The sequence below is a fragment of the Equus asinus genome, chromosome X (genome assembly GCF_041296235.1).
Source record: "Equus asinus isolate D_3611 breed Donkey chromosome X, EquAss-T2T_v2, whole genome shotgun sequence".
Classification (NCBI taxonomy): domain Eukaryota; kingdom Metazoa; phylum Chordata; class Mammalia; order Perissodactyla; family Equidae; genus Equus; species Equus asinus.
Genome location: NC_091820.1, coordinates 138870308 through 138895616, shown reverse-complemented (window position 1 = coordinate 138895616; position 25309 = coordinate 138870308). Strand labels below are relative to the sequence as shown.

Here is a 25309-nt window from a genome sequence, read left to right as displayed (position 1 = left end):
CTCTGCCATGTGCTGCCGTCTCCATTTCACACTTTATTAGGAAAAGAAACACACACACTTCCCACTAGAGGGCCCTCTGTGAGGGTTGGGGGCAGCATAAATTCTGAAAGGTGGCCTTGGCCCCAGCATGTGTCTGCCCTGCCGTGGTGTGGGGGGGGAGTCACAAAGCTTGCACCCAGCACGGTGGGAGAGGGCAGCTCCCGTGGAGTGGCAGGAGTCATCCCGCTTTCCCTGAAGGCACTGGGAGCCAAGGGGCTTGGAGGGGCAGCCAGGCCTGCCCCAAGCTGCCCCAGGTGCCAGCGGGGCCTAGGGGTTGAGCCAAGGGTGCTGGAGGCAGTCGGCTGCGCTGGCCCGCTTTTCCGGGATGTACTCCATCATGGGTAGCAGGAAGGCGCTGAACTGCGTGGCCTGCTCCAGGGGCCACTCGTACTTCTCCATAAGTACCTCGTACAGGCCCCAGTGCTTGAGGTTGTGGATGTGCCGCAGCTCTCCTGGGGGCCAGCCAGTGGGCCTTAGCTTAGGCCCTGCCATGAAGACCCAGGGCTCCCCCTGTTTCAGCACCCAAGGGCCCTGCCCCATCCCTACATCCACGTGGCCTGAGCCCAATCAGCCCTACCTCGCCGGTTGAAGAACTCCCGAGAGTAGCGGCCTGACAGGGCGAAGGCCGGGGGGATGTCTCCCAGAAGCTCCACAATGTGGGCGATGTGGTCTGTGGACAGAGAGGAGGCTGGGAGGCAGCCTGGAGGCCAAGAAGCCCTGAGGCTGAGCCAGGCCCTGCCTGCCCTACCCTCATCACGACTGTAGTCTTCTCCAGAGTGAGGCTCAAACAGGTAGTCGCCGGTGGCCAACTCGAAGGCCTGAAAGGGGGAGAAGGTGAGGCTGCCGGCCTGTGGGCTGGCCCTGTGCGGGGGCACCCTGGGCATACCATGCATGCTGTGCTCCAGATGTCAGCCGGGGGCCCATACTCGGCGCCGATCAGTACCTCCACGGCCCGGTACTGCCGTGTCTGGATGTCCTCGGTGAAGTGCTTGTGCTGGAGGCAAGGGGAGCCCTGGGGAGGAGCTGGGGCCCCAGCTGGCCTGCCCCCACTGGCCCCCTACTCATCTCCCTCCTCCTCTGGGCTGTGTACCCAAGGAGCTTCTTGAGACTCACATGGGCCCCGGGGTCCCCAGATGTCCGGAGAGGGAGTGGCCAGGTGATTTGAGGTGAGGCTGGCCCCTTCCCAGTGGTCCCCACCCCTTGCTATGGGCCCAGTTCTGCTGACTGGGATCAATGCTGGGGTTTGGTCATGTGGATTGTGGGGTGACCCGCTGAACAAAGCAGCGTGTGCACCGCAGGCCCAGGTCAGGGCCCCCTCATGGCAGGGTGCCCAGCTCTGCTCTCTAAGGCCCCTCATACCACCCAGCAGGCATTGCCCAGGTCTGCAATCTTGATCTTGATCTTGTCTGCGTTTTGGGGCTCTAGGGGGTTCACCAGGAGGTTTGAGGCACCAAACGGTGCTGGAGAAGGAAGAGAGGGGAGAGAGACTGAGCTGGCTGGGCCCCTCCTGGCCCTGCCTGCCCACCACCCGCTGGCCCGGCCCAACTTACTGCTGGGTGACAGGAGGCCCCCGGTCTCTCGCTGGTTGGAGGAGCCTGAGAGGATGGAGCACGAGGCAGCGGAGAAAAGCGAGCCCGAGAAGCCTGAGGTCTGGGAGCCAGGGCTGAGGCTGCGGTCGCCCCCGGGGGCTGGGGAGGAGGAGGCTGGGGAGGGGCCGGCCCTGGCCCCCCCGGGGTGGCAGCCAGAAGAAGACGTGGAGCCGCTGCCCCCCTCAAGTCTTGAGCCAGAGTCTGGGGAGCCGGGCAGAGGTGGTACATGAGCAGATGCCCCTGTGGGCCGTGCTCCGTGCTCGGCAGCCCAGCACCCCTTCTGGTTCCTCACCCTCTGCCTGGGCCGCCGCCTCCATGGCCTCCAGCCTCTGCAGGTCCCGCAGCCGCTCTTCCAGCAGCCGCTTCTGCTGTTTCCGTTTGCGCCTCATTTTCTTCCTCTTGTTTTTCGACAGCTTACCAGTCTGCCATTCGAGTCAGGGTCACTCCTAGGGTTTCCGTTGCCCATCCCCTGACCAGCCCGAGCCTCTGCCCATGGCCTGCAGGCGCCATGGCACCACCCCTCTCTAGCCCCACCCCTTGGCAGCAGCCCCTCATCTACCTCCTGTCTCCCCTCCTGCCCTCCACTCCCCAAAGCTCGAGGTTGGGAAGGAGCTGCTGGGCCTGCATCCCACTGGGCGCCCACCTCCCCTAGGGGCAGCCCTGGCCCCTCCCAGGCCTAGAGGCAGTGTCCATCCACTAAGGCAGTGGTAAGCCCTGTGGCCGCCAAGGGCAGCTTGGGGCATGTGACCCACCCTGTGTATCATATCACCCTCTTTCGGGCCACTCAGCCTTTCGTAAGTGCCACTGCAGGAATGCTGGGAAGGGAGTGGAACCAGAGAGGCTGAGGAGGTGAGCTCTGAGGAGATGGGGAGATGAGGTGCAGGAAAAGAGGGGCATCCCAACTTACCAAGACCTCCTGGGGGGCAGTGCTGACTGAGGGAACAGGCGAGGCGCAGGGGGAGAGATGAACAGAGACTCAGGCAGGAGCTGAGGCCTGCAGGCCCCACCCTGGCCCCACGCAAGCTCCTGGTACCTGTGGAGCGGGATGGGGGCGGTGCCCCTGACTGCTGCCACTCTGTGGCCTCGGCAGCCAGGCGCCTGATGTAGGCGTCCCCCACACACAGCAGGATGTTCTCAGGTTTGATGTCCGTGTGGATGATCTTGCATTTGGTGTGGAGGTAGTCCAGGCCGTGCAGCACCTGGGGAGAGCCACTCCTGAACTCCACCAGTCTTGGCCAGGCTGCCTCACAGTGCTCTTCGCACAGGGCCTGGAATGCTCACCTGCCTCACAATGCTCTTCACGCAGGGCACGGGCAGGCCCTGGTAGTTAGACTTGATGATCCACTTGAGGAGCTGGTGGCCCAGGACCTCCAGCACCATGCATACATCTGGGGCCGGGAGTGAAGGGCAGCCAGCGGAAACAGCTGGGGCGCAGGCCCCACCCACCCTAAGCTGTGGTGGGGGAGCAGTGAGGCTTGGGCAGTGCAGAGCTGGGCCTGGGTGGTCCTGGTGGTCACCACTCTCCTGGTGTCGTTATAGTGGCCCTATCACTCTCAGGTATGCCAGTTGGGATGGTACATTCTGTGCTCATCCTAGGGAGAGGGCACTGGCGGAGCATACCCGGAGGCCTCTCAGGTCAGCCCCACTCCTGTGCCCGGCTATGCCAGAGAGCCTCTGGGCAGCCCCATCGAGGGAAGGCACTGCCACAGAGGCGGCACCTGCGGTTTGAGGGTAACTCAGCAACGCCACAGATAGCCAGTGCCAACATGATTATCCACTCCCCCCGCCACATAAACACGCCCCCAAAGTGGTGGGGGTGTTTCGTAGACTAGTGTCACTGGAAAGGATAAACCCCATTGTGCAGATAAGCAAACTGAGGTCCTAGTAGCTGGGAAGGCACGAGGGGAGGGCCCCCTACGCTGCCACATGGCTTTGCCCAGGCTACAAAGGATACGGACTCCATTAACTCCTGAGATCCTGAAGTCATCGATAAGCTGGACAATGGTCTCTCTTTTGGGGTCGCTGGGGTCGCTGTCTCGGACCTGGAGCAAAAGCCAAGGGGCCACAGATGGCTTCAACCTGCTCCTCACAAATTGCGCCCCTCAGCGGTCCCTCTGGCCCCTCTGGCCCCTCTCTCCCTGTCCAGCTGGGGCCCCCTGGAAGAAAGACCGCCAGCCCCACCCTTGCCTGCTCCTCCGGGTCCTCCCACTGGGGCAGAGCCAGTTGGAGCTGGCCCCTCTGGGAGCCCTGCCCCAGGAGCCCCGGCAGGCAGGCCTTGCACCCACATGGCCAGGCCCTGGGCAGCTACCGGGGAGCTGGGAGCGGGTAGGGGAGGCGCCTCACACATTTCAGGAGCTTGATCTCATCCACAGCTGTCTCTGTGTAATGCCCTGCACTCTTCACCACTTTCAGGGCCACGAAGCGCTTGCGCCTGCAACACCGAGACCAGCGTCGGCTGCTGGTCCCAGCTAGACCAATGGGGGCATGGTGGTGGCCCCAGCCAAGTCCAGGGGCAGGATCCTAGCTGGCACTGGGACCCCGGGGGTGGAGAGGGCACTCACTGGATGTCCCAGCAGAGCCAGACGGTGGAGAAGTGGCCCCAGCCCAGCTTGCGCACCACGTGGTACCGCCCATTGAACAGGTCGCCAATCTTCACGGGGTAGTAGCCGCCTGGGGAAGGAAGCCAATAAAGCATGATGGGGGGCGTTACCTTCCCCTATGCCCCCTGGACAGCCCGCCCCTGCTGGCTCCCTGGCCTGCGTGGGCTGGCTCCGGCACCCTCCTCCGCCCTGGCTGTCCCGTGCCCCTGTGGTGGCTGCCTGGCCGCCTGCGCCTGAGGCCAGGCCTCACCCTTGCAGTAGTCCTTGGGGTCCTCCTGCTCCTCGTCATCGGAGCCCAGCAGCCCCTGCAGCATCCGTGGTGCTGGTGTGGCGGGGGCTAGTTCGGAGCCCGAGGACTCGGGCCCGCAGGAGGCCTGCGAGCTGCGGGTGGGGTGGGCGGGCAATGAGCTCGCGAGGCGCCAGGGGCCCCGGGCGCCCAGGCCGAGCCCTACCTGCTGCTGCTGCCGCTGTCCCCGCCGCCGCCCGCGCTGGCGCTCATCCCGGCTGCGCGGCCCGCAGCTCTGGCGCCCCGGGCGGCTGCTCCTGTGGGGCCTGGCCGCGGCCCGCGCATTTATAGTCTCGGCCGCTGATCTCACCCGCCTTTATAAATAGCCTCCCAGCTGCTCAGCTGTGGGCAAGGTATGCAGCGGGGAGGGGGCGGTGTGGCAATGGCGGCCCTGGAGAGCCCGGCCCCCAGGATGAGCCCCCCGCCCTCCCCCCAAGGCTGGCAGAGGGGGCTACCGCTGGGACACGACACGACCCAGCCACCATGCTGAGCTCCGCCCCCTCACCCCCTAGGACCAAGGAAGACACTCACGTGGGGACGTGGCGACCCGATCCCCAGGCTGCACTCCTGTGCCCCAGGACTGGCAGAGGGGGCCACTGAGTGCAGATGTGGCAGTGACCTGGTCCCCAGGCTGAGTCCCCAAACCCCAGAGCTTGCCAAGGGGGACAGCCACGCAAGGATGTGGTGGACATGACAACCCAGTACTCAGGCTGAGCAGCACCCCACCCCCCCATGTGCCGTGGAGCACCAAGTGACACTTTTGGAACATTGGCTTCCCGCTTGGCCCTTGTGGGAGCCTTCCCAGAGGCGACTCCTCTCATTTTCATGGGTACCCCATTCCCTGCCCACTCTCAGGTTCCCACTTTTCCTGAGTCTCATTGACCCCTAAGATGGGCGGGATCCTGGTGCCCTCTTCTCCCTGAATGTGGTGTCACTGCGGGCTCTGACCAGGCAAGGGTCAGGGGCATGAGCTCCAGGCAACTTGTTCCTCCTATCAGAGGTGCCAGGCCCAAGTGGAAGCCTGGGAACCTGCCCGCCCGGGGCTCCCACGGTGAGTCTGTGAGCTCTCCCTCACCACTCCCTCTCTGCCCCGGGCCTGCCTTGCTCGCTGTCTCCACCAACATGTGCCCTCAGTAGTCCTCTTTTAGTGGGGAGCAAACAAGCCCACAGCTCGAGTGAGCTGTGACAGAGGGACGTCCAGGTCAGGGAGAGCCCTCCAGAGCCTGTGACCTTGGGGCTGCACCCAAAAGACCGGGAAGAATTGGGTCCCCAGAAAGGGAGTGGGTGGGTAAGCGGCAGCAGGGTGGGCTGGAGACTTTGTGGGAGACGGAGGGGAGGCCTCGGGCAGCCAAGGGGCCCACCCGGAGCCTGTGGGCTCTGGTGTGGGGTTCTAGCAGAAGCTGCCGGGGGCTTTTGCTCTTTAGAAGGATCACTTCGAATGCTCCCAGGAGGGAATAGAGGGGCCACGAGTGGAGCTAGGAGGCCAGCTGGGGGCTGCTGGGCAGTGACTTTGGTTAGTCCAAGATAGGAGACACTTGGCCCTGTGTCCTGTGCCAGGACAGAACTGGTAAGGTGTGGTGGGCATAGATGGGCGTGGGAGGGCTGGGGCCAGGGGAGGCGAGGGGAGGGAGGAGAGCAAGGTGGCCTAGGGGTGCCTGCTGACCCCTCTTTTCCTCAGGCAACAGAAGCCACAGCCATGGGGCCGAGGGGAAGGTCGTGCAAGGGAGCACCAAGTAGACTCGCAGGGGAAGGTGGGGGCTTTTTCTGAAAAGGCGGATTTCTATTTTATTTCCAGATGTGATTCTCCAGCAAGCAAATAAATACAGTGGGGGAGGGGGAAGAGGTCAGGATGGCTATAAATTAGAAAGAAGCCCAGGTGGGGGAAAGAAGGGCGGGGGGCGGGGGTAGAGGCAGCAGGGAGCCCCCTGGCGGGCACAGCACCTGGCTGTGCCCCTTGCCCCCCCCCCCCCGCCCCCGCTGGCCCCTCCTCAGCGCTGGCGCGATCCAGGGATCATAAGGCACTGCGGTGGTGGGTCCTGCTTGCTGCTCTCCCAGCTGGCCCTCAGGCACCTGTTGTGGCCTGAGCTCACAGGTCGGTCACCTTGTTCTCCACCAGGGCGGCGATCTGCTGCAGGCGGCAGGCCAGCTGCGTCTTCTGGCCTACAGGGTCTCCCTCCAGGGCGCTGATGATCTGCCAGGGTGGAGGAAGGCACCCTGCCTGAGGCCCTAGCCCTGTGCTCACTGGCCCAGGGTCGCCCAGCTCTGCCTCCATCTCAGCATTGGCCTGGGGATCCAGGGGGGGCTGCCCCGGGCCTCCGTGAGGACTGTGCAAAGAAGCCAAGCCCCTTCCCTCCTGCCCCCAGGGAGCTTCCTGGGGCCTCCCTCTGGGCTCTCGGGGTCTGCCCCTCCCCCCTGTAGTGCCCTGGGCCTCACCTGGTCGTAATACCTGTGGATGTGTTTGTAGAGCTCTCTCAGAGCTTCCAGGCAGTGCGGAGCAGAGGCGTAGTTCTGGGGGCAGCACACGGGGAGGTGGGGCCCCAGCCTGGGCCTCAAGCCCCAGGCCTCCCTCCCCCACTCTGCCCCCCCAGCTGTGGAGGGGTGTGTCCCCTGGGCTGTGCCTTACCCCAGAGAGCTCAGCCAGAGCTGAGTTCATCTCCTGGTAGCTTGCCGGCGAGCTCTGGCGAATGTCGGAGTAGTATCTGGAGAGGGAGGCAGAGTTAGGGCGGGCAGCTGCCACCCCTGGCCGTGACGCCCCGATACCTACCTCTCCACCATCTGCTTGTAGCGGGGGATCTCCCGGGCGTAGAGCAGTTTGTTCACCGGGGAATCCTGCTCCGGGGGCGGTGGGTGTCAGCGAGGAGGCAGTGGAGCTCCAGCCCTGTCACTCTGACTGTGCCACCAGGGCCCCCTCCCGCTGGCCTCCTGAACCTCGTTATATGCCATCCCTCAGCCCCACCCAGGACCCTGCACCGAGCCCCCATGGCTTCCTCCCAGCAGCCTTTCCTCCTCAATCCCCTGGCTGCTGCTGGCCGGCTGGCCGGCTCTGCCCTCACCCGGCCCACTTTATGCTCTGAGACAGTGCAAGAGTCAATGAAGGTCTGGGCGATGACGGCGAGGATGGCATCCACGTTGTCCGACACCCGCACGTCAAATATGAGCTGTGGGTTCTTCAGGGTATTCACCCAGAACCGCAACAGCAGGCTGAGGACACAGGCCGACCATGGGCGTAAGGCATCACGGCATCAGCCTGGGCCCCAGCCCTGAGTTCCACGGGGAGCTGTCCTGTGAGTCCATGCTGGGGGCGGCCAGAAATCCAGGGTGGATGCCGCGAAGCCTGGGATCTTGTCCTGGTCCTGCCACCCCCACCCTGGCAATGTCCTTGTCCCTCTGCGACTCTATGTCCCATCTGCCCGGGGGCAAGGGCAGCAAGCAAGGCACCTGTTAGTCTTCCAGATGTGCAAGGTCTCCGGGTCCTCGATGCCGTGCTTCTCTGCCAGCTCATCCAGGAAGTCAAACAGGTACTTGACAGCGATGGGCACGGGCCGGTTCACGCTGAGGATGGCCTGGAAGGTGTCATCCACAAACTTCTGTAGTGTGCCCTGGAAGGTAGGGGAGGGGGGCTGTGTGGGGGGCAGGGTGTGGGGCCCTCGAGGCCATGGCCAACCCCACACTCTGTCGGCAGATGGGGCTGCCTCGCTGCCTCTTAGGGCCATGCCCTCTCCCCAGCTCAGTTGGGGCCCCCTTGATAAGCCTTCCCCGCCACCTGGCTCCCCTAGGGCCCAGCTCCCCGGCCACACTGACCTTCATGGAGAGCAGGCGGGTGAGGTAGATTTCTGGAATGGCCTTGGCCCGCGCCCGCTCCCGTTCCCGCTCCCGCAGGCTGCCGCGCCGCACCTTGGCCCCTTCTGGCTCCTCGGTGGCTTTCACCAGGTGCCAGAGGCGGACCCCACCCTCCTCACCGTCCTCTGCCATTGGGATGTCTGAAGGCACAGAAGCTCACCTCAGTCCTACGCCTCTGTCCCCCACCCCACGCCACTGGCCTGGGATGCCCAGCCCACTCATCTGGTGGGGTGGACCAGGGTGGGGGGAGCCAAGGAAAGTAGGGGAGGAGAGATGCAGAGAGGAGGATGGCAGCCCAGGGACTTGCTCAGCCCAACACCCCATTGCCCCGGAGCTCCCCGACCAGGACATGCTGCTGCCCTCATCCACCCCAGGCCTTTGGCTCAGCCTGGAGCTTTGGCTTGCCCGCTGGCGAGGTGTGGGGGAGAACCAGGCAAGGCAGATGGCATGCCCAGCACTCCTGCCTGCTCGCCTCAAGCTCCCAGGGACAGATGAGTGCGTCTGGGCTGTGGGACTCACTCTCCCGCGAGGGGCAGCTCTGGGCCAAGCTCTGGGAGACGGCGCCTCCATTGTGCAACTGGGGGATGAGCCCCACTGTGGCTCCGTCTGGGACCTAGCGGGGAGGGGAGGAGAGGCTGGGGTCCTTGCCTGACTGATCAGAGGTGGGGCCTGCCCCCAGCCCCTGCCCGCCCGGCACCTTGTAGTGCTGCAAGGTGTTGAGTCTCTTCCAGTGGTTCTGGGTCACCGAGGTCAGGTCCTCGTCTGACAGGGTTAGGTGACCAGCCAGGCCTGACCGCCACTCTGGGGGGACCCAGGGAAACCAGTCAGCCCAGAGTCTGTTCCCCAGGTCCGCCATTTGGAGCAAGGCAGAGCTGAGCCTAGATAGGTGGGAACAGGCCCGGGCGGGGAGGGTGGGTGGGCTCTCTCACCAAGATCTAGGGCATGCACTGAGGGCCTCTGGGAGAACGGGGTGCCTTTGTAGACTTGGTCCAACACCTTCTCCTTGACCTGGGTGATGGTGTCTGTGTCGAGGACTCGGGCTGGCACGCGCTGTGCCGTGCTGCCCCCTGGGGCCCCACTGGCCCCGGGGCCCACCAGCACCATCAGCGTCAGGGGCCGGAACTCCACGTCCTCCCGCAGCAGGCGGCTGTTGTTCAGGGTCCGTTTCGCTTTGCCTGTCACGGCATCCACAGGCCCCTTGTCCACCTGGTACTGAATAGCCCGGAGGAGCATGTACAGCGGCTCACCAGCCACCTCCTGCAACCATCAGGATGGGCCAGCGTCAACCAGGAGATCGGCAGGCTGTGCAAGGCTCAGAGGGTGCCATGGGGGCAGGGAGGGGTGGCCGGCTGCACAGAGTGATGGCGGACAATGGCAGTAGCCTCTGCCTCACATCCAGCCCCTGCACCATGCCCTCATGCCCCAAGGCCCCTGGGGGAATTTGGGCACAGGTCTGCGAGGCCACAGGCGGCAGCCCCCAAAAGGAGCGAGGGGAGCAGGTGCCACAGAGGGCGCCCCTCACCCTCAGGAAGGCGTAGAGACAGATGGACAGCCAGTTGGTGAGCAGCTTCTCCACCATGGTCTCCGTCCTGTAGGGAGCAGGCCTAGGTCAGAACCTGGGTGCTGCAGGGCCACGCTGTCCCTGGGCTGAGTGGGCAGCGGAGGGAAGGCAGAGCTCTTCTGCCTGTGAGCCCTCTGTGCCCGGGTCCCCGGTGAGGATGCCTGTCTACTTCCCGACTGTGGCTTCTGTCCTAGCCCACCTCCTGGGGGTTCCTGGCCTGCCCACCCTGGGACAGGGTTGGGGGGTCAGCTCAGCGGAGAGCCACCACCCCTGCTGCCAGGACCGCAGTCAGGCCAAGGCCAACCTGCGCAGCATGAGCTTTGGGTTCTTGTGCACGTAATGGGTGGCCAGGTCGCCGAGCAGCGTCCTCATGATGTCGGTCAGGTACTCAAGCTTACTGTGCAGCGCCAGGGACAGCAGTGAAGCCACGTGGCAGCGGTCCCGCTGGGAGAAGCTGGGCTGCTCCTCCAGGGTGTGGATGAGCTAGGCGGGGGGGCTGGCACTTACTCCAGGAAGCCCCACTCCCCACGTGTCCTCCCCCCTTTGGCCCAGCCGGTGTCCAGCCCCACCTCCTTGCCCTCTAGGGCACCCTGACCACCCGTGTGGCCCTCACTGTGAGGAGGAAGAGCTTGCTGTTGAGCAGGTTGGAGAGCTGTGTGAGGCCCTGGCGCATGGGGGCACGGTGGCTCTCTTCCCCGGGCCCCTCAAGCATGGGCTGCAGTGGGCAGCCGCCATGCCCAGGAAAGAAGACACGCTCGGCATATGTGCGGTAGTCCAGGAAGGGGATCCCGCTGGCCTCCAGGTCGCTGCTGAGGTCGGTCATCTCGGTCATCAGGTCTGCAGGCCGGGAACCACTGAAGCGTGGGCTCAGGCCCGGGTGGGCCCTCTGCCCCCCTCCCTATCACCCTCTCCCCACCTGTGAACTCCTTGCGGCACTGGTCACCCACGCCAATCTCCAGGTTCTCCAGCTGCACCAGAACCTTCTGGTAGTCCCGCAGAGCCTGCTTGCTCTTGTGCCTGCAGCCCGGGGACCAGGTGTTAGCAACAGGCCCAGGCCTGCCTGGGCTGAGGCCATCAAGCCAGGATGGCTCCCTGGTCCGAGGCCTGCCATGGGGCGCCCTTTCCAAAAGTGGAGAGGGAACTTTGCGCAGGTAGGTGTCGGGGGAGGGCCCCTCACCTGTACATGAGGGTGAGGAGGAGCACAGCAGCGGTCAGCACGGCAGCGCCCACGCCAAGGCCCACCTGAGCCTCCACGGGGAAGGCAGACAGTGCAGGCTCGGCTTCGTACTGGACAGGGCCCAGGGCCAGCCGCACGTTGCCCATCTGCACCTGAGAGGGCAGGGCTCCTGAGCGTGGCCCTCAGTGCTCGGCCCGTCAGCCCACACACCCACCCAGGGCACAGCCTTACCACGAACTGTGGCAGGGTGCTGGAGCTGTTGGCAGGCTGTGGGGCCCGCGGTGGTGGCTCGCAGTACAGGTGGGTGAGTGTGAGCGTCTTCACCAGGCACTCGCTGTCGCCGATGTACACGCGCACCTCTTCCTTGCTGATCCCCAGGTTGAGGCCCTCACCCTGGGAGATAGACCAGGGCCTTAGCCAAGTCCCAGCCCGTGCCTGCAGCCCCTGCACAGAGCCGGCCGGCTAAAGCCCTCACCTCCACGTCCAGGACATTGCCCGGCTTGAGGCGGTAGGGGCGGGTGGGCCCCTCGCGACTGAGGGGGGCCAGGCGGGGGTTGGGCTGGTACACAAAGTCCTGGCCCCCGTTGGCGCTGGCGAAGTCCACATGCACATTGTCTAGGGTGAAGAAGACCCGCCGGGGGTGTGCCCCATCCGGCACGGCGGGGCTCCAGCACAGAAGGAGACTGGACGAGTTGGCGGAGCAGACGGTGGAGCACTGCAAGGCAGCCAAGGCCGGGGCGAGCTGGGTGAGCTGGGGCTCCCCTCCGTGATCCCAGGGACACAGCAGTCCTCCCCGTCCCCCTCACTGGGCATGTCTCAGGGGCAGCCCTGCCGCCTGCTGGTGGGGGGCTCACCTGCAGCAAGCCCCCCTCGAGCTGGATACAAGCCTGGGGGGCTGCAGCAGAGGCCCCGCAGCTCCTCCTTGGTGTCAGGTCCCAGGGCTGGGCCCCTGCAGCCTGCACCTCCGCCACGGTCTCCAGCCACACGGACAGCAGGGGCTGCTGCACCACGTTCAGGCCTGTGCCCCTTACTTGGATGAGCCGCCCGCCCCTGGGCCAGGAGAGTAGTCAGCAGGGTTGGGGGCGGCAGGTGGCCCAGTCCAGCCCCACCTCCCCAGCAGAGTGCACAGGCTGCCCTGGGGGGACTGGCTCCTCACCCCCGGAAGCTGACGCTGGGCTCTGCCCCCAAGAGCTGGGGGTTGGCAGTGTAGCGGAAGGGGCTGGTGAGCAGCGTGCGCTGGGCATGGCCGAAGACCACGCGTACCACAGCTTCTCCTGGGCTGGCCTGGGGCGCAGTGTGGCACACAATGGCCTCAGGACAAACTGGCTCCTGGCTGCAGAGGGGGGAGAGTTCTGGCATCTTGGGCTCTAGCCCGGGTCCAGCCACCCCACAAGAGGCCCATTTTGCCTCCCTCAACAAGGGCAGAGACTACCAGGGGTGGGTGAGGTGGCCATTTCTCTTGGCCTTTGATGGGGGCCTTAGATAGCCCTGAGTCCACGGCTCCTGCTGTACACAAGGGGACACTGAGGCCTGTAGGGAGGGACCAGGAGGAGAGAAATACTCACATAGGACAGGGCTGGCCTCCCACAAAGGCGCTGACATTGCCTCCTGTCTGGAGGTGCTGTCCGTGGATGGTGAGCTGGGTGCCCCCAGCCTGGGGGCCCCACTGGGGATTCAGGCTCAGCAGGACAGGGTCCTGGAGGACAGGGCAGACTGGGGCAGGCATGACAGCCTGGCCTGGCATTTCCTCACCTCGGCTCCAGTCCCCAAGGCCCTTGGGCTGCAAGATGCAGGCCCACTTCTCGGCTTTGTCTCCTGGGCCACAGCTGACTACACCCTCCTTCCGGAAGCCCTGTGCCTGGATTCTGCAGCCCCTCAGCTCTCCTTCCAGCTGCCCTGCCCCACTAGGGACGGGGTCTTCTCTCCTCACCGTGTCTCTGCCCCTCAGGATGGCTTCCTCCCCTGCCATGGTTTGCACCTCCCAGGCCCCGCAAGCTCCAAACCTCGAGATCCAATTACCTCCTTGGGGTGCTGCATGTGCCAAGCAGAACTCCTGATGCTAACCTGCCCCTGCCCCTCACTGCTCCGGCCCTCAGCCTCCTGGCCCCAAAAATGACCCTGGCAGGGGCCGAGGGCTCAGGCTGGTGCCTCTGCCACATCCCGGTGCCTGCTAAGCGTGGCCTGCAGCAAGCCCCAACAGCTCCACATCCCAGACTGGCCCGCCCACCACACCTGCTGCTTCCACTGCCCGCCACCCTCCTGGACAGCTGCCAGCAACAGTGTCCTCCCTGTCCTGCTGCCGCCCCAGCCTGCCCTCCCCTCGGGGCATGAGGGATGGCTCGGATCTTGTGGCTTTCCTCCTGGACATGCGGACTTCCTGCTACCCTTAGGTCAAGTTCGAAATCATCTAGGTGTTCCTGCCCTCCCGTCCCTCCCTCATACTAACCCCTTCCTGGGGACCACCACAGGGTGGGCACTGACCTGGTAGGTGAAGTGCTGGGTTGAGATGCCTGGTGGCCGACTCTTAATGGCCACTTGGATTGGCCCCACAGTGCCGTCGGGGGCGGGAGATGTCACACACACAATCCTGGGGAGTGAAGGCTCAGTAGCTGCTTAGGGCCCCTGTGGGCTGGGCCCTTCCCTGATGTCCAGCTATGGGTCCCCTGCAAGTCACTGCCCAGAGCCCACCCCCTCTACCCCCGTCCCTGCCAGCTCCCCTCCTCTCCCCTCCCCTGGCTCATCTTCCTTTGGCACGTCTGACCCGGGCCTACATTTTTTTTTTTTTTTGAGGAAGATTAGCCCTGAGCTGACATCTGCTGCCAATCCTCCTCTTTTTGCTGAGGAAGACTGGCCCTGAGCTAACATCCGTGCCCATCTCCTCTACTTTATATGTGGGACGCCTACCACAGCATGGCGTGCCAAGCGGTGCCATGTCCACACCCGGGATCCAAACTGACGAACCCCGGGCCGTTGAAGCGGAACGTGCGCACTTAACCGCTGTGCCACCGGGCTGGCCCCAAGAGCCCACATTTCTTGGCTGCAAGCCTCCCTTCTCTCTGGGTGGCCAGTCTCTAAGGGCCTCCCTAGGAGGTGGGCCCTCCACCCCAGCCTCCAGGATGCCTCACCGGGCAGAGGTGCGGTAGAGAGAGGGGTTGGGGCTGCAGGGCCGGCCAGCCACGCTCACGGCATCCCGTACATCGGCAAAGTCCCGGCCCAGGTTGGAGCCCAGGATGGTGAGGGCCAAGCCACCCTCAGGGGGGCCAGTCAGGGGCTCAATCTGTGGCAGGGAAGGATGGCGATGAGATTCCCCCAAACCCACACCCACTCTGCGGCAGGGGTATCCAGCCAGCCAACCAGCCTGAGGTGGGACAGAGCTGCTAGGGTGAGGCTGGTACATGGGGGAGGGGGAGGGGGCAGAGACTGACATGGGTGCTGGGGGCTCACCATGTCAATGCTGGGCGTGGGACACAGCAGCTCCACAGCCTCAGGTGGGCACAGTGGCCCGTAGCGACAGGTGGGCTGGCCATGGCTGCACCATAAGCAGCCCAGGCTTCCGTTGGCTGCCTGGCAGTGGCTACAGTCGGGGTGGCCCACAGCGCAGTCATATAGGGTCACTAGAGAAGGTCAGGCAGCACACTGAGGCCCCTCCCCTCTGCCGTGCACCCTGCCCCGCCTGCCCTCCGGACCCCTGCCTCACCATGAAGAGTGCGGGCATTGTCCAGCCGCTGGCCTTCACCCCGGGTGACATAGATGGGTACCGGGAGCTCCCGCTGGGCCATGGAGGGGTGAAACTGTGGGTGGGGGGGGCGGGGGGTCAGGCCACTCCTCCCAGAATGGGCGTCCTTGTTCGTTGCCCACATCTCCCACCAGACTGCAAGCTCAGGGCCTGCACAGAGGCCTCGTGGGTGACAACAGGATGAGGAGGGTGAGCCCCTGAGTGCCTGGGACAAGCTGGGAGGCAAGGGGCATGTGGGGGGCATCTGAGGGCTGCAGAAGGCATCCAGTGGCAGGTGAGGCTGTGGAGCGGTGGCCCACCTGCTGGGCCTGGCAGTAGATGAGGCCCGCATCTCCAGGCATCTCTTCCAGGGAGGCTGGCAGCCTCTGCAGTTCTCCTGGTAGTTCCAGCCAGCAGTGGTAGGAGGCAGGCAGGCCCTGGGGGTGGACACTGTCAGGATCCTGGACACTGTCAGCCACGCTTCTGCTAACCCCGTCCTCTGCCCACCGGACTGCTCACTCGGAAGTGTTGAAGGTTCCACACACGCAGGGCCAAACGGCTCTCCCAACCCACAGGCACCAGGAGGGGACCTGCTAGGCCTTCGACCCAGGGACAAGCCCCTGGGCCACGCACCTGGACGTCCACCTGGGGAAAGGAGACCCCTTAGCCCTTCAGAAGTTGAGGGGCCTGGGCAGGACATACGGGGGGCCAGGTCTGCAGTGGCAGTGAAGGTGCTGGACTGGCTGCTGGGCGAGCAGTGGGGGGCCCAGCAGTGGAGGGAGCCCACCCACCTCCTGGGCACTGTAGATGGTCCTCTCACCCTCCGGGCAGTGCTCCCCGTGCACACAGCGGCTGCTCTGGGGGCACCAGTGGCACCGCCAGAAGCTGCTCACACAAGCACGACACCTAGAGGGGCAGGGGGCTGCTCAGGCTGGGCACCATCTGGGGTCACCACCCCTACCCAGCAGCCAGGCCTGGCACTCACGGGGCAGCCACCTCCAAGGCCTGCACGGCACTGCAGTCGTAGAAGGAGAAGTTGGTGACAGCTACGGCCACATCCTCAAACATCAGGGCCAGGGGCAAGGTGACATGGTCTGGGAGGGGATGGTGGTGGCAAGGAAGGTCATGTAGCTCCTGCTTCTCCAGTTCCTGCCCCAGCCCCCGACCCCAGGGGTCCCTTACCTGTGCCTGGAGGGTTAAGCGGCAGCTGGTCTTGGGGAGGGGTGACACAGGCCACGTGGGGCCCTTCCACATGAGCCAAGCTATCATAGTCCCCAAAGGCACAATGGAAGTATTCATCCATGGTCAGGGTGGGCAGCCGGGGGACAGACAAGGTGACCTGGGAGATGGGCGAGGAAAACGGAGTAGGCAGGGGCTTCTCAGGGGGCCCACCTCTCCAAGGGAGATGGAGCCAGGGCAGATGGGGTGGGAGCAGAGGCATCGCGAGAGGAGGATGGGGGCAGCCCCACAGCCAGGCCGTGGCAGGCACCTCACCTGGCCCTGCTCTTGGCGGGGGTGGTGGGCCGGCAGCAGGCTCTGGACGTGCAGGCAGTGGCTGTCCTCCTCATAGCTCCACAGCCACTGGTTTGGCTGGGATGCCCGCCCGCATTGGCCCTTGCGGGTACACCTGCGGGGCAGGGGCCCATCAGGTCAGCACATGGGTCTCAGGCTCCCCAGGGTGACTGGCAGCAAGGGGGTTGATTGGGAGGATGACCCAGCTGGAGTGCAATCAGCAGGAAGGGGCCAAGCACACAGGGCTTCGCCGCAAATGCACGGGCTTTGGTCTTGACTGTGACCGAGTGTGGCGCTGCTGCTGCGGATCTGACTTAGGGTTGCCATAAGGGATTCCTGGGGCTGCCATGTGGAGCCTTGCCTGGAGGGGAGCTGGAGCAGGCCAGGGGACAGCTGGGAGAAGTGACAGAGGCCTGGCCCAGGGTAGGGTTGGGGGAATGAGAAGTATTGGGAAAGGGGTGCCGACCAGATTCCTGGTTTGGCAGGCTGGGGCAGGATGGGGGCACTCAGCAATGGCCCACGTCTCCACCTCAGGGAGCCAAGCTGGCCTCCTGGCATGCCTGGAGCTGCTTTGGGGTCCTGCGCTCACCTGCCCTGGAGGGTGCACCAGCCGCACAGCGGGTCCCGGGCTTGGAGGCAGCTGGTGCAGTCAGGGAACTGGGGGCAGGCTGCCACTGATACCCGGTCCACCTGGACAGGGAGCACAGGAGAGAGGTGGTAGAGGCCAGGACTCGGGCTTTGTGGGCCTGGCCTCCCTGGGACAGTCCTCACCTGCTGGGCGGTGAGGACATAGAGGTGGCTGCCGCTGCTGTCCACCAGCAGGTCCGGGCTGATGGCTGAGCCTGGAGGCCCCACTTGCTGGGAGTGGTACACCTGGCCTTGAGAGCCATTGAGAAAGACCTGGGGGGATGACAAGGACAGAGCTGGGCTCTCAAGACAGCCACAGGCTGACAGTGCAGGCACATGCTCTCTTCTTGGCTGGGGCTTCCAGGGAACACCCTATCTCCCAGAGCCAGCTCCCTTGCCTTCCAGACCAGGGAGGCAGGAAGTGTGGAGGCAGGAGTTTGCCCCGGAGAGACTTCTGGGGCCAGGCTGGCTCTGAGGACCAGGTACTACCCACCCCACCCCCACCTTGACTGTCGGGCTCTATCGGCTGGAGAAGTTGGGGCTGCTCAGGAGGCTCTTGGGCAGTCATCCTAAGCCATGCATCTGGGAGTCAGACCAGGAAGGGGCACCCAGCCAGCTATCAGTGTGTGGCATGGCCTTCTGACCTGCCAGCAGGACACAGGCCGAGAGGCAGAAGGCACCTGGGGCTTCCCTGAGCAGGGCTGGGGCACACCCAATCAGGCCTCGCAGTGTAGTGGCTGTGGGGCCAGGGGGCCGGTGGTAGGGTAGCCCCTTCTTTGTCAGGCCCTCACCTTATGCAGCTGGCCTTGGGTGTCCCCCAGGAAGGCTATCGTATGCCCATCCGCCTGGAGGGCTGTGACGGCACTGACGGGCTGCCCGAGCTGCAGCAGAGGCTCAGCCTCCAGGGGCTGGCGGCCAGCGATGGGGCTGGGGGTGTGCTCATCGCCACAGGGGTATGACTCGGGGGAGTCCTGGGCGGGCAGGGAAGGGAGATCAGTTCCCAGAAGAGGCAGGAGGTACTTTCCTGGGGCCCAGAGTGACAGTCGGAGGAGGAAGGCCAGGGAGCCAGTAAGAAGAGAGCAAGGCAGGCTGAAGGGCAGGGCCAGGGAGCTCTGGGGACCTGGGGCAGAGTGATCAGGCCCTGATCCCCGTGACAGGGCAAGCCCACAGCGCAGAGAGGGAGAAAGATTAAAAGAAACAGGCCAAGAGCGGCTAGGAGGCTTGAAGACTGTGCTGGCCCCTCCTTGACCTCCTCTAACCAAGAGGTGGCGGGCAACTGTTATGGGAGAGCGTCCAGCCACCTACACCCCAGGACCACATGTGGCAGCCCCCGTCCTGGGCTGAGAGATGTCACAGGTCCCCGGAGGGACAGGGATGGAGAAGCAGGCCAGGCAAGACGAGGCAGCGAGAGAAGGCCAGAGCCGCCGCCAGGAAGTGGTGCGCGAGGGCCGAGAGGGCAGGTATGCGGCCTGGGGCCCAGCCACTCACAGGGGGCAGGGTGACGCAGCGCGATGTGACTCCGTACTCCACGGTGGCTTCCTCCGTGCCGCTGGGGCCCCGGCCACCGGCCGTGTAGCAGAGGCGCCGGGCCTGCTCCATGCTCCCGTCCAGCTCTGCCAGGGGAAAGGCGCACAGGGCCGCCTGGGCCCCCCTCGGGCCCGCGGCAAAGGCCCCTAGCAAGGTGCCCGGGGCAAGGAAGGCAGCCTGGACGAGGCCCTGGCCCCGGCAGGCGAGGGGTACCTCCACGTAGGAGTAAAGGTTGACATCCCCAAGACAGACTCGGGCCACGTAGGAGCGGTACTCGGCCTGCGCCCGGGCCCCGCGGCGGCGGAAGACGAAGTAGGCGGAGTGGCCATCGGCGAAGGCGCCCACGTAGCTGTTGTTGTAGTCAGAGAAGTCGCCCACCACGAGGCGGCCCAGGCCCTCGCTGGAGAAGGGCTGCGGCCCAGCCAGCTGGCGCACGGTCAGGGGCGGCACCCCTCCCGACAGCTTTCCTGCCAGGCCTCTGGCCACCAGCAGGAGGTCCCGGCCTGGTGTGGGCACCACCAGGCCCACCGTGGCCACCCCCAGGGCATTGGCGGCCACGAACTGCCCGTCGCCTGGGTCCTCGGCCTGGTACAGCACCTCGGCCACGTCCCCGAGGCGCCGCTTCTCGCACACGCCCTGCCGCACCTGCCCGCAGGCCACCAGTTCCTGCGCCCTGCTGCTCACCAGCAGCAGCTGGTTGGCGTTGTCCGTGAGCCGGGCCTGCGGGCATTCGGCCGGGTCACGGAAAGGCACGCAGTCGGGACTGTCGAAGACAGGGCCGGTGACAGCCACTGCCTCGAGCTGTAGTACGGGGCTGAGCTGGAAGAGGCGGTTCACGGCGCCCACGTAGAGCGTGCCGCGGCCCGGTGCCAGCGCCAGGCGGTTGAAGGTGGTGTTGGGCGCAGAGAAGCGATGGGCCTGAGTGGGGTGCGGTGGGCACAGCAGCAGCAGCAGCAGAAGCACGAGCAGGCGGGCGCCGGAAGGAGGTCCAGGAGCCATGGCGGGGGCCTGGGGGAAAGCCAAGCTGCCGGAGGCCTGGCGGGCAGGAGCACGGCCACCCCACCGCGCCGGGCAGAACAAGAACAGAGAAGGTGGAGAGAGAGCGCCAGAGGGAGAGAAGAATCGAGAAGACAGACATAGAAAGGGAAGGTCCCTAGAGAAGCACAGAGAGGCAGAAAGCAAGGACACAGAAAGACAGAGGCTGGAGAGAAGCAAAGACAGAGAGGGACTGAGAGGAGGGCAGGATAGGGGCGGGCCGAGGCCACAAAGGCAGGCAGGTGATGGGGAGAAGAGAGGGGTGGGGGGCCCACAGACGAAGGGGAAGGTGCAGGAGCCCAGGGACATCGGTAAGTACACGGACATGGACCAGGATGTGAGAGAAGGAAGGTCGGTGGGAGCCACGTCTAAGGAGGGCCCTGTGCCCACTACCTAGACAAGAGAAATGACATGGAAGCAAGAGAGGGAGGCCACCGTGCACCCAAGGGGGACCCCCGCAGCACAAGGAGCAGCAAGGGCAAGGAGACCCCATCAGGGAAAGAAAACTCGCCCTGGGCAGCCAGGGCCACCAGCAAAGAGCGACCCTCGCCAGCAGGGAGAGGGAGTGGTGGAGAGAAGAGAGAGAGCCAAGGAGGAACTGAGGCAGCCAGAGAACTGTAGGCCGAGACATAGCTGGCCACTGCCACGGCCTGCCTCAAAGATGGCAAGGAGCGGGTGGCCAGAACCAGGGCAGAGCAGAAGAGGGTCAGATCGCAGAGGGCTGGGAGGGCCCCAGACTAAGTTGGGGCCAGGGGGTACTCCGGCCAGAGCAGGGGTTGGGGGAGAGCTGGGAGCCAGCCAGAGTGGGGACTGGGGGAGGCTGGGGCGGGGCACCAAGAGACAACACAGGGTGCAGGGCTGGGGGGAGGCCTGCCCCCTGCCCCATGGGGAGTGTTGATGTGGAGGAGGGTGAGAGAGAAAAGAGGCGGGAGTAAGAAGAAGACAGCCAGAAAGAGAGCTTGACTGGCAGGGGGGTGGGGGACCTTGAAAGAAAATCCTAGTGGGGAGCGGGGCATGGGCGCCCCTCTGCACCCATTTGGAGCCCTTTGGAGCCCAGACTGGAGGAAGCTCTCATGGGCCTGATGGGGGCCCGGGGCTGCATCTCCCCACCCCACCTCCCAGCCAGGAGCAGTTAGCAGCAGCCCCCACCCAACAGCCTCGGGCCCCAGCTGGCTGCCTAGGTGACCAGGCAAGAGAGCCACACAAAGAGAGACACCACACCAGGCAGAGCCCCGGGGCCTTGGCAGTCCCTCACCCCTCCCTCCTCCTGACCCTGGGCACAGAGCCACATCGAAGGGGACAGAAGCCAGGTCCTAAGTTGAGCTAGGGTCCCGCATAGCTGGGCAGGTGGGCACATGTCCCCCAGAAGCAGGTCCACTGTCACTCAGCGCCCTGCAGCCTGCCAGCAGCCTGCCAGCAGAGACGTATGCCTGGGCCCCAGCGGGCGGGGGCAGAGCTCCGAGGAAGGCCCCAAGCGAGCCCCTTATCGCAGGAACACAGACAGGAAGGTTGGGCCTAGCTCTGGGACGGGGCATTTCCTCTAGACTGGGATATCGGCAGCAGCGTCTGGGGAGTGGGGGTGAGGAGTAGAGGGACCGCAGCCGGGAGCTGCAGCACCTTGGAGCCCCATGCCCAGGCTCCCATGTGCTGTTTTACCTTCCCTGTCCCTCCAGGGACGTCTCTGGGGACAAGGGACCCAGGCACTTACCACCACGAAGGGGAGCAGCAGAGGGGTCTCCTGGGCGGCGTGGCACGGAGGGAGGCACATCTCCTCAGTTCAGCTGCCCCAGGGCAGTGGTGACGGGCACAAGGCGGCTGTGGAGGGCATTGTCCTGAGTGGGAGGGAGACAGTCAAGGCTCAGCCCCATTCATGCTGGCCCCGGGCTCCACCACAGCTGGCAGCTTTGTCAATAGTGGCTGGGCCAAGGCAGCCCTGCCTCCACCCCAACAATGGCCCCTTTGTCCAAGGCCCAGGCCAGGGACCCACTATCTGGTGCTCTCACCCCAACCCGGGCTGTTCTGGACAGGGGGCTCCCTGCCACTCCCCAGCCCCAGAAAGACATCCCCTGGGATCTGGGGACAAAGGGACAGAGTTTCATCCAGCCAGAAAAATGAGACCCACACAGTCAGCACTCCCCCCTCTCTGCCCCCGTGCCAGGCAGGCTGCTCCTCCCTGTGTCCCCCCGCCCCCGTCCCTGTGAAGGGCACAGGGTAGGCCCCGGAGCCCCCATGGGAGGATCAGGATGCTGAGCCCCTGCAATGCCAGCCTTATCCTTGGTAGCCCTGGTGCCTTGGCTGAAGTGCCAGTCCTGGCCCTCAATGCCTGCCTTTGTCCAGGCTGGGGGCAGGGGAGATGCTGACAAAGGCAGCCCGTCCAGGAGACCTTCTCCCCCCACATCCCTCACCCTCTTCGGCCTGGAATAAGACTGGCTAGAGAGCGAGCGATGGGACTGTCCCCATCTAGCCCCACCCTGGGGGACTGACAAATTCACGCCAGGTACAGCAGGGTGGTAGTGGGCAGTGCCAGCGGAGGATACTGCTGGAGGGGGCTGAGGCAAAGAGGATGCACCAGAGGAGGTGGGGGTCATGGTCCCCAGGAACCCAGCCCTTTCCTTTGGGCATGGCAACTGTTTGCCGGCTGTCCCCTCCATCTCCCCGAGGGAAACATCATCCCAGGATGGACCTAGACTCCCTCCATGCATGGGGTGGGGTAGCGGGTGGGGAAGAGAGTGGAGGCTGGCAGCTGGCTCCCCTGTCACCCTCATAGGGCACCAGCTGCACACCTAGCTGGCAGAGCTAGAGCCCTGGCCTGTGGCAGAGTGGCAGGTACGCTCCGGTTGGGGTCCCCGCCTTCTCTACGGGGCATGGCAGAAGCAGGCTCCAGGGTGAGGTGGCAGCAGTGGGGCTTGCTGCCACCTGGCTGGGCTGGTTGGGTGGCTGTGGGGGCAGGGAGCCAGACGGGCCACCTCCCTACCTTGTGCCTTGCCTCTGGCTGGCACTAGCTCTTCCATTTTGGGGCAGAAGCCCAGGGCCCTAACGCCCAGCTCCAGGGCTACTCCATGGAGGGTCACCATGCCTCCAGGCATTAGGAGGTGTCATCTCATGGCTGGGGCTGGCCCCTGAGGGACTTTGCTCCATCCAGGCTAGTCGGCCCTGAGGACCCCTGGGTTCTCCCGGGCCCCAGCACACCCTGAGGTGGCGCCCCCCAACCCGACGGCCCCCGTACCCCATGCCCTCACCAGCCTCAGCTCCTGCCTACCTGGGCAGACCGTGGCAGCAGCCAAGGAGCAGCTGGCGGTGCCAGGAGTGCGTCCCAGCAGAGTCCCGGCCTCCCTCCCCACAATGCAATCGCGCCCAGCCCGACTCATCCGGCCGGCCCAGCGGGGCAGCCCAGCCCCTCCCTGCCCCTTTGCCCAATGGCACTAGGCAGGGCGCTACTGCCCTCTGCTGGCCTTGGCAGGCACCTGGCTGGAGCACGTGTGGGTGGGCAGGTGGGCTTTCTATAACCTTCCACCAAGCGCCTACTGGGTGCCAGGCTTGAGCCTGGCAGTGCTGCTGTTCAGAGACAAAGCCCACCGCCACCTGCCCGAAGACTCTCCTGGGTCTTAGGGGCAGAACTACCTGCCAACAGAAGAGGCCCCCCTGCCAGGAGAGCCCATCTCTGGAGGGCACTGTGGGGCACCAAGGAGGGAGAATCAAGTCTAGGGGTGCTCAGGGCATCAGGGAGAGCTTCGCAGAGGAAGCGAGGGTTACGCATGCCTTGAACCACACAGTGCCACTACTGCTGCTGCTACTGCTGTCGTCCTGACACACTGGGGGCCGGTCTAAGTGCTCCGTGCATGTTAACTCGTTCAGTCCTGCGGGTGATGCGTCCGCAGGGTGTTTCCCACTGCCTGGAGCACAAGGGTGCTCAAGATGGGCCTTCAGGGTGCAGAGGGCAGCAAATCAGGGAGAACTTGGACTTACCTGGCCATGGCCTTGCAGACAGCTGTGCATTTGGATGGGGACAAACTGGTAGCCCTGGGGTGGAGAAGGTGGGGAAGCCTGGACCGGGGGTGGCCGTGGGCGTGGAGCGAGGAGGATGCACTCCAGACATGCTCTGGGGGCAGAACCCTGGAGACTTTGTGTTGGCTGGAGTGCAGACGGCAAAGGCGGGAGAACCCTGCTTGGGGGGTCACTCCCCACGGGGTGGGCAGTGAGGGGGAGGACGACGGGAGGACTGAGGGGCCCACAAGGCAGGAGGAGACGGCCACTGGAGCTGTTGGGGTCTTGGTGGGAAAAGCTCAGCTCGTGGTGACTGGAGCACTGGGGGTGGGGAGTGCGTCACGAGAGGGGACTTGATGGGGGGAGGCTCTCTGAACAATAGGACTGGAAGGACTTCCCTCAGCATCTGCCAGAGCCAGCCTGGCCTCTCCCCACACCCTGTCCTTCCTCCCACCCCTACTCCTAATGCACACATGTATGTCCTTAGCGGCCTTAGGAAAGACAGACATCTTCAATCTCAGCATTGGGAACATTTTTCCTACCTTTCTACGGAAGAAAATAAATCTGCCACCAGGCAACATAATTTTGGGGGGGGGGAGTTGTAGCTCTTTGTTGTTGTTGTTAAATTTTTATTGAGTTTATGATAGTTTACAATCTTGTTCAATTTCAGTTGTACATTATTGTCTGTCAGTCGTGTTGTAGGTGCACCCCTTCACTCTGTGCCCACCCCCACCCCCCTTTCCCCTGGTAGCCACTAATCTGTTCTCTTTGTCTACATGTTTAAATTCCTCATATGAGTGGAGTCATACAGAGATCGTCCTTCTCTGTCTGGCTTATTTCACTCAACATAATACCCTCAAGGTCTATCCATGTTGTTGTGAATGGGACGATTTTAATCTTTTTTACGGCTGAGTACTATTCCATTGTATATATATATATATATATATATATATATATATATATATATATACCACATCTTCTTTATCCAATCATCAGTCGATGGGCACTTAGGTTGCTTCCACGTCTTGGCTATTGTAAATAATGCTGCGATGAACATAGGGGTGCATGGGACTTTTGGAATTGCTGACTTCAAGTTCTTTGGATAGATACCCAGTAGTGGGATGGCTGAGTGATATGGTATTTCTATTTTTAATTTTTTGAGAAATCTCCATACTGTTTTCCATAGTGGCTGCACCAGTTTGCATTCCCACCAGCAGTGTATGAGGGCTCCTTTTTCTCCACAACCTCTCCAACATTTGTCACTTTTTGTTTTGGTTATTTTTGTCATTCTAATGGGCGTAAGGTGACGTCTTAGTGTGGTTTTGATTTGCATTTCCCTCATGATCAGTGATGACGAACATCTTTTCATGTGCCTATTGGCCATCCGTATATCTTCCTTGGAGAAATGTCTGTTCATGTCCCCTTCCCATTTTTTGATCAGGTTGTTTGATTTTTTGTTGTTGAGCTGTGTGAATTCTTTATATGTTATGGATATTAAGCCTTTGTCGGATATATGACTTGCAAATATTTTTTCCCAGTTAGTAGGTTGTTTTTTGTTTCAATCCTATTTTCTCTTGCCTTGAAGAAGCTCTTTAGTCTGATGAAGTCCCATTTGTTTATTCTTTCTATTGTTTCCCTTCTCTGAGAAGGCATGGTGTCCGAAAAGATCCTTTTAATACTGATGTCAAAGAGTGTACTGCCTACATTTTCTTCTAGAAGCCTTATGGTTTCAGGACTTACCTTTAGGTCTTTGATCCATTTTGAGTTTATTTTTGTGAATGGTGAAAAAGAATGGTCAATTTTCATTCTTTTACATC

At 63.5% G+C, this 25309-nt stretch overlaps 2 protein-coding genes across 8 annotated transcripts; both read right to left on the bottom strand.

The window, feature by feature from the left end:
- Positions 1-3: 3 nt before the first annotated feature.
- On the bottom strand, positions 4-5015 carry SRPK3 (SRSF protein kinase 3). Of its 2 annotated transcripts, XM_044763278.2 has the most exons (15): positions 4681-5015; positions 4479-4609; positions 4190-4298; positions 3972-4059; positions 3583-3670; positions 2910-3016; positions 2662-2827; positions 2536-2561; positions 1921-2050; positions 1590-1829; positions 1399-1499; positions 926-1033; positions 788-857; positions 617-709; positions 4-491 (listed from the first exon to the last, which is right to left on the bottom strand). In XM_044763278.2, the coding sequence occupies exons 1-15, from the start codon at positions 4797-4799 to the stop codon at positions 307-309; spliced, it is 1761 nt and encodes a 586-aa protein (XP_044619213.2). In that variant the 5' UTR covers positions 4800-5015; the 3' UTR covers positions 4-306. The 2 variants fall into 2 exon arrangements, with proteins under 2 accessions (XP_044619213.2, XP_070358061.1); XM_070501960.1 differs by lacking the exon at positions 926-1033 and having other exon boundaries at positions 4681-4839.
- A 1246-nt stretch (positions 5016-6261) lies between these two features.
- On the bottom strand, positions 6262-22891 carry PLXNB3 (plexin B3). 6 transcript variants are annotated; one of them, XM_070501956.1, is made up of 36 exons: positions 22768-22891; positions 21217-21340; positions 18435-19481; positions 17738-17917; positions 17091-17219; positions 16909-17009; positions 16302-16434; positions 15990-16146; positions 15793-15901; positions 15599-15713; positions 15327-15452; positions 15128-15244; positions 14790-14883; positions 14537-14706; positions 14218-14369; positions 13574-13679; positions 12658-12788; positions 12249-12425; positions 11947-12142; positions 11568-11807; positions 11324-11485; positions 11093-11244; positions 10832-10932; positions 10529-10752; positions 10220-10398; positions 9877-9943; positions 9284-9611; positions 9052-9155; positions 8874-8967; positions 8316-8494; positions 7953-8113; positions 7568-7715; positions 7279-7343; positions 7138-7213; positions 6948-7022; positions 6262-6705 (listed from the first exon to the last, which is right to left on the bottom strand). In XM_070501956.1, exons 2-36 carry the CDS (start codon positions 21274-21276, stop codon positions 6601-6603), a joined length of 5760 nt encoding a protein of 1919 aa, XP_070358057.1. In that variant the 5' UTR covers positions 21277-21340; positions 22768-22891; the 3' UTR covers positions 6262-6600. The 6 variants fall into 6 exon arrangements, 4 of the variants coding, with proteins under 4 accessions (XP_070358057.1, XP_070358058.1, XP_070358059.1 ...); XM_070501957.1 differs by having other exon boundaries at positions 21217-21323; positions 22768-22865; XM_070501958.1 differs by having other exon boundaries at positions 6279-6705; positions 7953-8077.
- Positions 22892-25309: the final 2418 nt, after the last annotated feature.